This window comes from Clarias gariepinus, chromosome 1 (genome assembly GCF_024256425.1).
Source record: "Clarias gariepinus isolate MV-2021 ecotype Netherlands chromosome 1, CGAR_prim_01v2, whole genome shotgun sequence".
Taxonomy (NCBI): Eukaryota; Metazoa; Chordata; class Actinopteri; order Siluriformes; family Clariidae; genus Clarias; species Clarias gariepinus.
The window spans coordinates 12,574,225-12,588,388 of record NC_071100.1 but is presented as its reverse complement, the minus strand read 5'-3'; the positions used below and the strand labels follow the sequence as shown (position 1 = coordinate 12,588,388).

The 14,164-nt window shown below is 42.0% G+C and overlaps 1 protein-coding gene across 1 annotated transcript in view; it reads right to left on the bottom strand.

Moving 5' to 3' along the window:
• The window catches only part of LOC128527777 (phosphatase and actin regulator 1-like), a 34,286-nt gene extending 26,433 nt beyond the window's left edge, over nt 1-7,853 (bottom strand). Inside the window, exons 1-2 of the mRNA XM_053500353.1 lie at nt 7,502-7,853; nt 4,315-4,479 (exon numbers count right to left, since the gene is read on the bottom strand). Coding sequence (XP_053356328.1) covers nt 4,315-4,479; nt 7,502-7,817 — 481 coding nt within the window. The 5' untranslated portion in view covers nt 7,818-7,853. The remainder of the gene's footprint in view (nt 1-4,314; nt 4,480-7,501) is intronic.
• Nucleotides 7,854-14,164: the final 6,311 nt, after the last annotated feature.

Below are 14,164 nucleotides of genomic sequence, written 5' to 3'. Positions count from 1 at the left end.
ACATTCAGGTGTCATTCTCTGAACTGCACAGCCGTACCTGATAAAGTAGTGTGAGGCAGGCGTGACTGGATCTCTTCACGTTTTCTCCAAGATATCAATAATATTAGGTACAGCATGAAGGTCAGCTTTATTATACAGTTTATGTTTAATGAAGGATCGCAAACCAACTAGGTCCATACTGCCACCTGGTGTATCAGAGAACAAGGATGCGCAAGTCTAATCGAGTATAGGACAATTATACTAAATGTGAAAGCTGGCCAACAGGGATATGGTAAAGAAAGGGAGCAATCAAACTCTGCCACAAGCGTAAAAATTGCTTTCTAACGATAAAAGTTAAAGACACGTGATAACCAAGATGGTAGGAACAGGCCATTAGTGTTCTGCTGTGGCTGGATGTAAAACAAGACTTCTACAGTTCTAACCTACTTCCACTGTATGAATCTGGAGCCTGAATGCCCATGTCATAATTTAACAGGAAAAAAGTAAAATATTGATGTATTGTAATGGTCACCAGCTACCCTTGCATCAAATAGACCAAATGCACCAGTGATCAGGGTAACAGCCTTTTTGGCTGTCCAGTAGGCATAGTGAACTTGAGCTTGGAAGGCCGGGCATGTTTCACCAAGTAAACCTGCAGGCTACCCCTTAGTTTGCCCAACTTTTTAGTGTCTTCAATTCTGGTTGGTAAAACGGTAATGATCTGGTATACAAACAGATATATTTACCTATAGTACTCCTTGCCTCCCTGCTTTGCTTATGACCATAGAAGCAATTTAAGATGTTAAAGACATCGCTTAAGCAAAGCAAAAGATAATTATCCTTCTTTCTGGTTAAAGAATCAGAGACATAATATATATATATATATAATGATAGTCTTGCCCACTTGTCTTACTGCAGAAAAAAAAAAATCAAGACCACAGGAAAAGAATAAAGTGGCCAACAGACACTACATACTAAAGCTGCGAAAGTGTTCAACCTTCATTCCATGTTGTGATGTTTCTTGCACAGTAGAACCAGGCCAGTTTCCTGACTGACTGAACGATTAATTGACTGAATTGCTGATTGACAGTCTGTCACCCGCACCAGAGGCGTCTGCTGCCAGTCACAGCCACAGCAGCTCGTTTTTACTGATGAGTCAGTTCGGGATTCACACTCTCTCCTCAGCTCTGCACAGAGAGACAATTCACAGCCCTCAGAGATTTCATGAAAAACTGACACCAGTCCACGAAACCCAAATCCTTCCTTTGTTAGGCAAGCACACATTTCCACATTTCCCACAGCTATGTGTGAGAAAGCTGCACAGGCTCTTAGACATTACCTCAAATGTAAAAAGAAAAAACAGATGCAATGGAATAATACTTACTTTTGGATATTTTGGGGCTGATCACTTAGATCTGTGGTTCCACAGATGTGCACAGTCAGGAGTCAAAAGGTTCCTGTAAGGTTTTTAATAACTTTCTTAAGAAAGCCTATCGAGAAACCCATTTTTTAAAAAAGTTTGTATCACCTTGGTCAACTTCACAAGCATGGCCTTGGTCCTCACACATCCAGGTTGTTTCAAGAATGAACTCCTACTTTGCAGAACAGTTTTCTGATTTCGTGTAGGCTAAGGGGCCTTGAAATCATTGTTTGGAACCACTGAGGTCAATTATTCCTGAAAATATTTCCAATCTGCTTTTAAGATTTCGTGAGCCGCAGGTAGGTTCCCATTCAAGGCGGGTGAGCCGCAGGTAGGTTCCCATTCAAGGCGGGTGAGCCGCAGGTAGGTTCCCATTCAAGGCGGGTGAGCCGCAGGTAGGTTCCCATTCAAGGCGGGTGAGCCGCAGGTAGGTTCCCATTCAAGGCGGGTGAGCCGCAGGTAGGTTCCCATTCAAGGCGGGTGAGCCGCAGGTAGGTTCCCATTCAAGGCGGGTGAGCCGCAGGTAGGTTCCCATTCAAGGCGGGTGAGCCGCAGGTAGGTTCCCATTCAAGGCGGGTGAGCCGCAGGTAGGTTCCCATTCAAGGCGGGTGAGCCGCAGGTAGGTTCCCATTCAAGGCGGGTGAGCCGCAGGTAGGTTCCCATTCAAGGCGGGTGAGCCGCAGGTAGGTTCCCATTCAAGGCGGGTGAGCCGCAGGTAGGTTCCCATTCAAGCCGGGTGAGCCGCAGGTTGGTACCCATTCAAGGCGGGTGAGCCGCAGGTTGGTACCCATTCAAGCCGGGTGAGCCGCAGGTTGGTACCCATTCAAGCCGGGTGAGCCGCAGGTTGGTACCCATTCAAGGCGGGTGAGCCGCAGGTTGGTACCCATTCAAGGCGGGTGAGCCGCAGGTTCGTACCCATTCAAGGCGGGTGAGCCGCAGGTTCGTACCCATTCAAGGCGGGTGAGCCGCAGGTTCGTGACCTCCAAGCTGATAAGTACTTCTTTGCCCAACATCTTACTGTCCTTCAGTGGACCAGACATCGATTCTATCAGAGGTGTTCTGCAAATTAAGTGATTACTGACACATCCAGAATTGAATATTTGTTACCCCTCACACTGGCTCTCTTGATCAAACAACCACACCGAGCACTTCTTCACTCAACACCTTGCTGTGTCTCAATCGATCAGGCATTGCACAATTAAAAGCTCCTGTGTATACCTCTTCTACCTGGCCCTGATGCTTCGCTGCAGCACATACATCAAAGGCTGAGTAAAAATAGCCAGCTGGGAGAAAACACTAACTCTCTGCCTAAATCGATTCTCCGCTACAGTTGCTGCTCCCGCCACCGCTTCAGCCTGCCTGCAGAGCTGACAGCTTTACCCACATTGTTCCTGCTGCCTCTAGCTCAGGAAATGGAGTAGGACAAAAGCTTAGGTTTTAAACATTTCTTTTTGTGAGATCAGTGTGGATTTGGTGGAAAAACGCATTAAATTCACCGCAATGGAAAACAATCGGACGAGGCACTTCAGAAGCACTCATCTTGATGGAGCAGAGAAAAGAAAGTAACAAAATCATAGGATATAGATATATTTTATATGTATATACACGCATAAATAAATGTATATAGTTCAATAAATAAATAAATATATTCAAAAATAAATTGGGAGAAAGGAAAAGATTTAAACAGAAGGAAAATGAAACCCGTAGGGAATCTGGTACATAGTTCTTGCCCACAGGATGCTAAATGCAGATGTCAATTCTCTGAACTATTGATTCAGCTGCGCGGGCTATATTTAACCAGCACAGACGCTAATCGAGGTTACCAGAGTGATCATGTGACCCGTGCTTGGGAAGATGGTGAGACTGAAGTCTGTAAATCTCCAAAATAAGGAAGCAAACTTAACTAAGCTACACTGCTCAACGGTTCAATAATAAACCACACCAGGCGGGAACAAAAGAAGCTCTGATCGGATTTGGGATATCAGATTATTTACGTGGTCGTGCAGAGAACAAACAGAACGTCAGATGAAATACAGGCAAATATTCAGGTTTGGTAGTAGTAGTAACTGTGATCTTCATTGGGCAGCGTCACCCCACATGGTCATTGATTATTTTTCTGTAAAGCGCACCCAGAGTCTTTTATTTTATACTGCTTGAATTTAAGACAAGGCCGTCCTGCTGGATAACATAATTAAACAAATAGCGTCCGCGCTCGGTAATGTCACCAAGAGGCTGAATGACTCGTGTAGAAGCAGAGCACTGGGTTCTAATCACACTGATCAATTTTACTGTACATGCAAATGCACTTAATGTTATTACCCCCACTGCAGCGCATAACCCACTGTATAAAGCGTCTCATCGTGGTAGATCATCAAATCCAACTCCCATGCTTTACAGCTGTGTACAGCGGCTTTACGACAATGACAATTGTTAAAAGCGATATACAAATAAAATTTAATTGAATTGAATCATGGAAAGACGAGCTGTAATTTACAATACGCCTTAGACTGTGTATACAAAATGGATAAGAGTCACCAGGGACCACCCAATACGATTTTATCACGATACCTAGGTGGCGATACAACCGGTACTGCGATTTTGTTAGTACTGCACTTTATAAATACTCTTTTATACTCTTCTGAGCAAATAATTTACTCCTATCACACAGAACGCTGCTTGCCAGTGTACGAATAGGTTATAGTGCACCACCTGTAGGATTCTTGAGGAACTGCAACATTTTACCATCCCAAATGCAAACATCTACAACTTATTCAAAAATAAAACCAAATTCGGAGGCGATGTGGACGATATGTGAATTGCAACACAAAATAAAAAACGCGATACACCACTGAAACATTCAAATTGAAAGTGTGTATCTGAAGCAGGGGTGCCATCAAACTCACTCCACTTCCCACCTGCTGAGGTCTGCTTGAACTTCTCGCTCTTCTTCTTCCTCCACTTCCAAGGTTTGAAAAGTCGGCCGAGCGTGGCGAACTTGCTCCTGCGGCGAATCGGCGGCGTGTGCGTGCCGGAGACGAGCGACTCGGCACGCATGGCAGCCAGACGCTCCACCTCCTCCGCTGGAAGGGAAACAGAAAAATATGCGAGTGAGTGAGTGAAGCAAGTAAATAAAACCCATAGAGGTCCACCTGGTTCTCAAAGTGATTTTGGGGTTATTCCTACCCGTATACAAGTATGAGGACACCTGGAAGTCTGGTGACGGTATTACTTTTCAAAAATCACAAGGCACATTTGTTGGCACCCTTCAAGGTCAGGAGATGTTACCAGCACCATTTTGAAAGTATCCCAGCTTGTGAATGTCTTACAATTATTCCCTAGGAGATGATCAACCATTCTTCCTCATGTGTTTAGATCTGGGAGATTCTTGGGCTGTCTTAAATACTGTACGCTGCTTTTCTGAATCCATCCACAGATTCATTCATCATTGATGTTAAGGGTATGGTTACTGCAAAAATCTCCATCTTACTCCTGCTGATCTTGGACTTTAAGGTGCTTCTAGGATCATTGTCCTGTCTTTATTAGTCATCGTCCTTTCACCTTCAGCTTTATTCACACCTTACAAAGATACCTTTGCTCATTGCTGCCAAATAACTCTTTCATATACAGGTCGTATTTGTGCGGATGTTTTTCTTTTAAAAGACTTCCAGGCCTTTACTTGACCTCCTGTTAACTGGCATTTTTTAAATTACATTAGGAACCGAGGAAACCTCGATCTGTAAATGCTTCGCGTCTCCTGCTTTGTAGGCATCTATTACTTTCATTTTCATAGAAGAGCTAGACGGCTTTTTGGAGAAACCCATGGCTGCTAATAACTGAGCTACAACCTTAGCAAGATAAGGAAGATCTGAGACCTTCTGAAATGTGAAAGGTTTTGGTGTTGCTTACTGTATGTGTGGTATTGTAAAAAAAAATAAAAATAAATAAAAATCACGGTACATTTACAGTAAAGATTACTCCACGTTTTCATTTTAATGGACTGAACAGACGTACTAAAATGCATTTTTCCATGCATTAGTAAATAACTTTTTTTCATTTTTTGACATGTTTTTCACATATTTTTGCTACATACCGAAAGCGACACAGAGATAAGTAAAGATATTTCAAGTAAACATGTTGAAAATGCTGTATACTGTGTATTGTGCATCACTATTGTTGTATTATTGTTTATCTGACACTAACTCTAAATGGTAACACTGACGTTTTTTTTTTCCTGACGTTTTTTTTTATTATTTATTTATTTATTTTTATCCAGGTCCCATTTAGTCCACGAAATGATAATTTGCCGAATACGCACGTCGTTCAGCATGGCTTCTTTCCCTTTTCTCCAGATGGCTCTAAACGATTCCAAATGACAGCGAATGACTCAAATGCAGCATTAAGAGACTCATTTTACCATCTTAAACATTAGTGATGTAAAAATGACAAGCTGTAATTTACTTTACTTTTTTTTTTTAATAGCAACATCAACTCCAAACCACGAGCACAGTGACGTCTTTAAATAACAAGCGTCCTACCAACACAATCCATACAGCTTACAACATTTTTTTTTTATTAACAGGAAAACCAACTTAACCATTTACACTCCATATTTTCATATTTTTCAATCAGGATCCATTTTAACTGTTTGTAAATCCAGGTTTTATCATGACTCCTTTATACAGTATACATCCTGTGCACACTGAAACAAAACATCATTTCTTCAAGACCTGCAGGAGAACCTCTCAGCTTTCCCATTTCAAATTTCATAGTTTTTTTTCCCATCCAGTTCATCCAATAACCCATCACTATAGCCTAGCATTTTTTTTATTTAGTTATTTTCAAATCTCTGTACTATATTGTATGAACAGCAAAAAAGACGAGACACCCAAGAAGACTATCATCAGAAAAGCTAACCAGGCAAAATTAAAAATAAGGTCAAAGCACAATCCTAAGCCAAATCACTTACTCACTCACTTAACTTTACTGTTTTATCCCGTGTACAGGGTTGCGGGGGGCCTGGAGCCTATTCCAGGAGACTTAGTGCACGAGGCAGGGTACACCCTGGAATGGCCAATTAGCCTAATCTGCATGTCTTTGGACTATGGGAGGAAACCGGAGTACCTGGAGACATGCAAACTCATTGCACACAAACCCTCGGCAGGATCCGAACCTGGAACCTGGAGGTGCAAGGCGACAGTGCTAACTACCAAGTCACAGAGCCCACCTTCATTTACACTTTACCTAGAGTGAACACCTGACAGGGGAATATGAGACCACTTAATAAACAAACAAAAACAAACAAACAAACAAACGTGTGCACTACATGTGAAATATTTGCGAAATCAAGAATAGAGCCAAAGCCACTACGACACTCTCCTGATAAGGGCCTCAGGTAATATACTACGCGTTTTGGGACACTCATGCTTGGCGTGAATAGAAAATTACTAGCGTAAGTACCTGTGTCGTTAAGGAAACCGGAATACCCAGAGGAAACCCACCAAGCAAGCTCACGGAGAACATGCAAACTCCACGCACACAGACCCTAGATGGGAATCGAACCCGGAACCTGGAGGTGCGAGGCCGCGGCGCCATCCGAAATGTTTAAAAACAACTGTGCTCCACTTTCTTCCAGCAAAACAAACATAATCAAAAATAAAATAAAAAAAACAACAACAGCGCTTGATTTGTTTTGTTTTTTTCTTCCCTATCTTGCATCATGAACAATCGAGGAGGGAGATCTCAGAGTCTCAGGATTCATGACAAACCGAGTCATGTTGGACTGGATTGGGCTCGGAACAATAAACCGACTTCACACTGACTCTTACACACAAGGGCATCTGAATGATTTCTGACATTTCAATCCTGCAAACAAAATGCAGATAAAACAACGCAAAATAAATAAATAAATGAATGGAAGAGGAGGTGTTGCGCGCGCGCGCGTGTGCGCGTGTGTGTATGTATGTGCGCGCGCGCGCACAGGTGTATTTGGGTGCAAAAGGATGTGGATTGTATTGTGAGCGAGTGATGATGATGATGATGATGATGAAGGAGGAGAGTGCGCTGTGGGGGGCGGTTTTGTTTGTTTGTTTGTTTGCGCCTCACCGTCTTGCGCGTCGGTGGCGCGGCTGCAGTTGCCGCAGATGTGTTTGATCTCCTTCCCGATGTGGCAGTGGATGATGAAGGGCACGGTGCCGTGCTGGTGCTGCTGCTGCTGCTTCTGATGCGGGTCCGCGCGCGCCTTCTTCCCGTTCAGGTTCATCATCCTGACCAGACAGAAGCCCTTGTGCTTGGCCCTGTGCGCGGGAGCCGGAGGCGCGGCGGCGGCGGCGGTGGGGCCGATGCTGCTGCTGGTGTATCCGCCGTTAAAGCGGCTCCCGGGGGCGCAAGCCGCCATACCAGAGCTCGCGGATTTCAGCATGAAGAAGAATGAGGAGGAGGAGGAGGAGGATGAAGAGGTGGAGGAGGAGGAGGAACCGGATCACTAACGCGCCTCGACGCAGAAATAATATCTCTTCTTTTTTTTTCTTTTTTTTTTTGCCCCTCTCTCTCCTTCTTGTTGTTTCTTTAAATCCAGTTATTATTTATTAATAATAATAATATTTCCGCACCCTCTTGCCTACATCTCGGCCACCCCGCACCTGAGGGCTGATTGCGCAGAGCCGGAGTGTGAGATCCTCAGCGCAGCACTGAAACCCGCAGCAGCTCCTCTCCCTCTCCCTATAATAACCCTGAGTGATTCACCAACGAGTCGGTTCCCTCTCAACGAGTCGGTCACAAGGCTGAATCGATTCTCAAACACTCAGGCATGATTCCTATCAGCAAAACACAATACTTGTCCTGATCTTATTATTATTATTATACTTCCACATTGTAGTGTATTCCCATAAGGCTTTCTAGGTAATGTTGAAAAAGTGTAAATCTGATACATAATAAATATATAAATTTAATTATTTACACTCACCTAAAAGATTATAAGGAACACCATACTAATACAGTGTTTGACCCCCTTTCGCCTTCAGAACTGCCTTAATTCTACGTGGCATTGATTTACGTAACAAAGTGCTGAAAGCATTCTTTAGAAATGTTGGCCCATATTGATAGAATAGCATCTTGCAGTTGATGGAGATTTGTGGGAGGCACATCCAGGGCACGAAGCTCCCGTTCCACCACATCCCAAAGATGCTCTATTGGGTTGAGATCTGGTGACTGTGGGGGCCATTTTAGTACAGTGAACTCATTGTCATGTTCAAGAAACCAATTTGAAATGATTTGAGCTTTGTGACATGGTGCATTATCCTGCTGGAGGTAGCCATCAGAGGATGGGTACATGGTGGTCATAAAGGGATGGACATGGTCAGAAACAATGCTCAGGTAGCCCGTGTTATTTAAACGATGCCCAATTGGCACTAAGGAGCCTAAAGTGTGCCAAGAAAACATCCCCCACACCATTACACCATCACCAGCCTGCACAGTGGTAATTAGGCATGATGGATACATGTTCTCATACTGTTTACGCCAAATTCTGACTCTACTATTTAAATGTCTCAACAGAAATCGAGACTCATCAGACCAGGCAACATTTTTCCAGTCTTCAACTGTCCAATTTTGGTGAGCTCGTGCAAATTGTAGCTTCTTTTTTCTATTTGTAGTGGAGATCAGTGGTACCCTGTAGGGTCTTCTGCTGTTGTAGCCCATCCGCCTCAAGGTTGTGCGTGTTGTGGCTTCACAAATGCTTTACTGCATACCTCGGTTGTAACGAGTGGTTATTTCAGTCAAAGTTGCTCTTCTATCAGCTCGAACCAGTCGGCCCATTCTCCTCTGACCTCTAGCATTAACAAGGCATCTTCGCCCACAGGACTGCCGCATACTGGATGTTTTTCCCTTTTCACACCATTCTTTGTAAACTCTAGAAATGGTTGTGTGTGAAAATTCTAGTAACTAAGCAGATTGTGAAATACTTAGACCGGCCCGCCTGGCTCAAAATTGCTTAAATCACCTTTCTTTCCCATTCTGACATTCAGTTTGGAGTTCAGGAGATTGTCTTGACCAGGACCACACCCCTATATGCATTGAAGCAACTGCCATGTGATTGGTTGATTAGATAATTGCATTAACGAGAAATTGAACAGGTGTTCCCAATAATCCTTTAGGTGAGTGTATCTTGTTCATGAGGGTTCATATGTTCCTGTGTATGCAAAGAAAACATTTTTGCCCACTGAATTCAGGATCAAGTATCTAATGCACACTCAACAGTATTATTATACAGTAGATCTCTCTAGTGAAGTCACCCGATGACATCACTCATTTGCACATTCACTGGATGATCATGATATTTTGCATAGCGTTTCCATATTGCAGGAAGACAGGCGATGTTTTAATAGTGTTGAGGACAGAATAGATTGAAACAGTGGTGACTGGTGATTAGTCACTGGGAGCACTGGGGATCGTAAGTCACTAAAAATTAATAAATAAAAACAATGCGGATCAGGCTGTAGTCACATGGGAGATTGATGATCAGTGATAAGTCATTTGAAGCATTTAGAGTGATCAGTGAATAGTCATTCAAGACAATGTACAGTACAGTAGATCCCACACTAGCGAACCCTGGTAATAAATGATTACTCAACAGGGACACTAATGATCAGTGATTAATTGCTGGAGAAATGTCAATCAGTGATTATCAGAAGCAATGGTGATCAATGAATGAGCTCGAGCGAGACTGGTGATCAGCGATAAGTCATTTGGAACTGTAGTGATCAACAATTAGTCATTGGGAATCGTTGTGACCTGTGATCAGTCACTGGTCACAATCACTAGTGATTATTGATTGAGAACAGTAATGATCAGTGATTATTTATTGGGAATTGTAGTGATCAGTGATTATTGATTGGGAATTGTAGTGATCTGTGATTATATATTGGGAATGGTAGTGATCAGTGATTATTGATTAGGAATGGTAGTGATCAGTGATTTGTCATTGGGAATGGTATTGATCTGTGATTAGTCATCTTAAACCTTTGTGATCAGCGAATAGTCTTATATAGGTAAAAGTAGCAACCATTACATTGTCAGAACCAATGTAAGCTCATGTAAGGATATCTTAGACAGGCTGTACATACTGGTTGTGCCTCGATTGAACCAGCTCGCTCATCCCATATAACCAGCCTCTATCGTGTGAGCTGGAGAGCTGTATGTATCGCAGCATAGTCACTAACATCTGCTCAAAACATCCTTTAGGGCTTTTGTTTTGAAGATATAGCGCCAAAGGAGTCTACACTACTTTTCCATGGTTCATTTAAGTTTGATGTGTTGTGATCACAGCACCACCACTTAAATCATTTTAAACTCAAACCAAACCCCGATGCAAAGCTTTACCTCTTATTCTGAGCACGTCTGAATCTAGACAAAAGGAACAGACCCTTACCGATGGATTAATCTAAAATAGTACAATATAAACAGCCATTTTTGATTGACAAGCTGCCATAATACATAATTGTGCGTGTGTATTACACACAAACAGAACACATGGTGCTCAAGCAAATTTGAAGCAGGACATTATGGTGTGCAATTTGCAACACAAATAAATAAATAATTTACCAGTAAAATGACTGAGGGATGTCTGGGCTTGGCCTCATTCTGTCTGCTTATGCATTGGTTTCTTTGGGTATTCAGTAACATTTTGCATGCAGATGTTTCTTCAATCTAGTGAAGATATCATCAAAGAGTGGACTGAGTCACTTACTGGGCTGAGGTTAATGTGCTGCCTTGGTTGAGCTTGCAGTGTATCTCTGATGCTGATACTAACATCAGGGCGTCCTCCTAATCACAAAGACACTGCCTCTGGTTCAAGATGCCTGACTGCTTCTGTAGCCCCTGTATGATGAGTGACAGCAGCACCAAAACAGCGCTCCCAGTTGTCCTGCACTAAGCCGATCTCTTATCACTCACAGTTCTTTTCTCTGTCTCTGATCTTGTAGATACAGCTCTTTACAGAATGTGTTAAGAGTAGATTTAGCCGTCTTCCCCTCACTCTAGCTCTTTTATCAGTCTCGGTTATGGTAATCAGGCCTGTGCCGTGGAGTGATGCACAGGAATCGAACAGAATTGTAATCCAGCTGCAGTCAGAATATTTACAGGCCGTGAAGCTTTGATGGTGCATCCCATAATCCCGGCCTCATTAGGCTCGCTTTATAGATATTAGAAAGCTTGGAGACGTCCAGAACTGTGAAAGAACTTCCCACTGAGAGAAACCAACTAGTGTCTACCCTTTATGGGAGATGCCTAGGTTGCTGTATTTCCGAAAAACAGTGCTGTAGTGATCTTCTAAATTACACAAGGTCATGTACCAAACTTTTGTCTAAATTTTGTGGCTTATACAGTATATTACTAGTGTTAGTACTTGTTGTTGACAGATAAAGAGTTGAAAGGTTAAAGCTTAAAGTAATCTGATCAGCTATAATACTGCTATGTATAAAGCTATGTATAAAGTATGTATCGATTTATTAAAAAAATAATCATTTATAAAATCACTTTTATTCAACATGTGGATTTTAGCACCTAACACTGGGCTCCCAGTTCAGGTATTTTACATGCCCTCACCTCGGATATGTTTGCTCTAACGACTGCTTAGATTGCGATTACTGCTTTTTATTACAGCCACGGTTTCGGAGCATATAAGACAAACTGATTTTAAACTTTCCGCAGAAAGAATAAACATACATTAATCTTTCCATTCATCTTTGGAGATTCAGTTTTCGTTAACTACTTGCCTTTCTTGGAGTAAGCCATGCTGTGTCTTGTAGGTGCATTACGGTCGTTTCTGTGTCTTCCGTATACTCTGTGTATTTACGGTAACTATTGTGTTGATTGGCTCTGTTGAGTGATGCGTATGGTCACGCCCACCAGTGCTATAGGCGTCCAAAAATGCTGGCTGCTGTGGCATGATCTTGCACATAAGTGCTCATAATGTCCCTTCTACTTAACATTCTGATTTAATTTAGGCAAAAACTGTAGATTTAAGTTTTTAGATTTAATGTCAGGCAAAAACTAAAGAACTGACCAAGTTTTCTTACTTAAAAATCATGGCGGGGTCTACAATTTTCAGCATAGGTGCATTTCCACTGTGAGAGACAGAATCTAAAAAAAAAAAATCTGGAAATCACATTGTATGATTTTTTAACAAATGTGAATCACTGTGTCAAATAAGTATTTGATCACTTGCTTATCAGCCAGATTTCTGACCCTCAAAGACCTGTTATTTTGCTTTTAAATATTTTGCTAATAAATATGCGTCTTACGGAGCCACTCCTTGGTTTTCCTGGCTGTGTGCTTTGGGTCATTGGAAAAGTTGCATAATATTGCATAAACATTTCATTTGCGAAAACATCACTTGTCAGCCCCATGACCTCCAAACAGGCAAGAAGTTGAATCTTGCCTCTGGTTTGTGTGCATGGAGTTTGCAGGTTATTTCCCTGCTTGATGAGTTTCCTCCAGGTAATCTGTTTTCCTTCTGCAAAGGCATGTTGTAGACTGGATTTAGTGTTTCCAAATTGCCTACAGTTTCGCCATCCATGGGGTCCCCTGCTTTGTTCCCTGTGATAGGCTCCAGGCCTCATACAACCCTATACTGCGGTATACATAATGCATGGAAGTTATTATTTCATGTTTGCAGTTGGGCTTTTTTTCCCTTTTTTTTACTTCCTGCTATTTCTTGTCTCCAAGCCTATTATATCACTGATTTATATCACAATGTGTTTTGAAATAACCCTTTGATTGGTGTGTATTTTTTCCGCTTGCTTTGTATTTTTATTCCAAGGTCCTGCTAAACATTTTGTCCATTACCAAGTGAAAGTTTCTAAAAATTTACACCTGATGTTCATGACCCATGTTTATTTGACTGGTTTATTAATCTGGGATATGCCTGTGATAACCCTGTCTGACCCCTCCCATGCTTCATGCCTTATATGCTTTAAGATACAGCTGTACTCTCAAAATAGCTAAAACACAATAGGACCGATTGCGGACCCTTGAGGTATCTCAGCAAAGCAAAACTGTTTAAATGAATACCCAGAAATTGCTGCACTGAACTATCCTATAACAATCTGTTATTTCCACACAACACGCTCTGCCAAGTCGACCAATTTGGATTTGATGCCTTTTTTACAGTTTATCCTGCATCTAATTCTGAGCAGCATGAATTACAGATATCCAAGATGCTACACTGCAAAGGAATTGTCGAAAGGATAAAACAGTGTTGCTGTGACGAGAAGATAAATCCTTTAGACACCGCTTGAACAGGATAATTCCTGGACCTAATCTAATAAACAGCATATTGTTTTTACACACTTGTGTCATTCCTCTTACAATAACAGTGTTTATTTATTATTATTATTATTATTATTTTTATTTACTCACCTTACCAGTAACACATCTCAGGGCTCTGAAGCTTTTCATAAAGTAACCAAATCCAATATACTGCCCTCCAGCCAACACAAATCATACTTTACGTCATTTAGAGCTCCAGGCATTATACATTTTCCACCATGCGATCAGAAAGGACGTATAAGCTCTAAAAGAAAACAGCCTGTAGAATAATGACATCATTACATGACATTATCCTATAGCCTGGTGCAAAAGGTCCATGTCACCAATCATCTCTATAGCCATTACTCATCCATTTCTCCTGCATAGCTGTTAGGTCTTCCCAGAGCTGTATTTTGTATCTGGAGATACTTCTTGGTCTTCCTGACGCAGATCGGAGTGAGC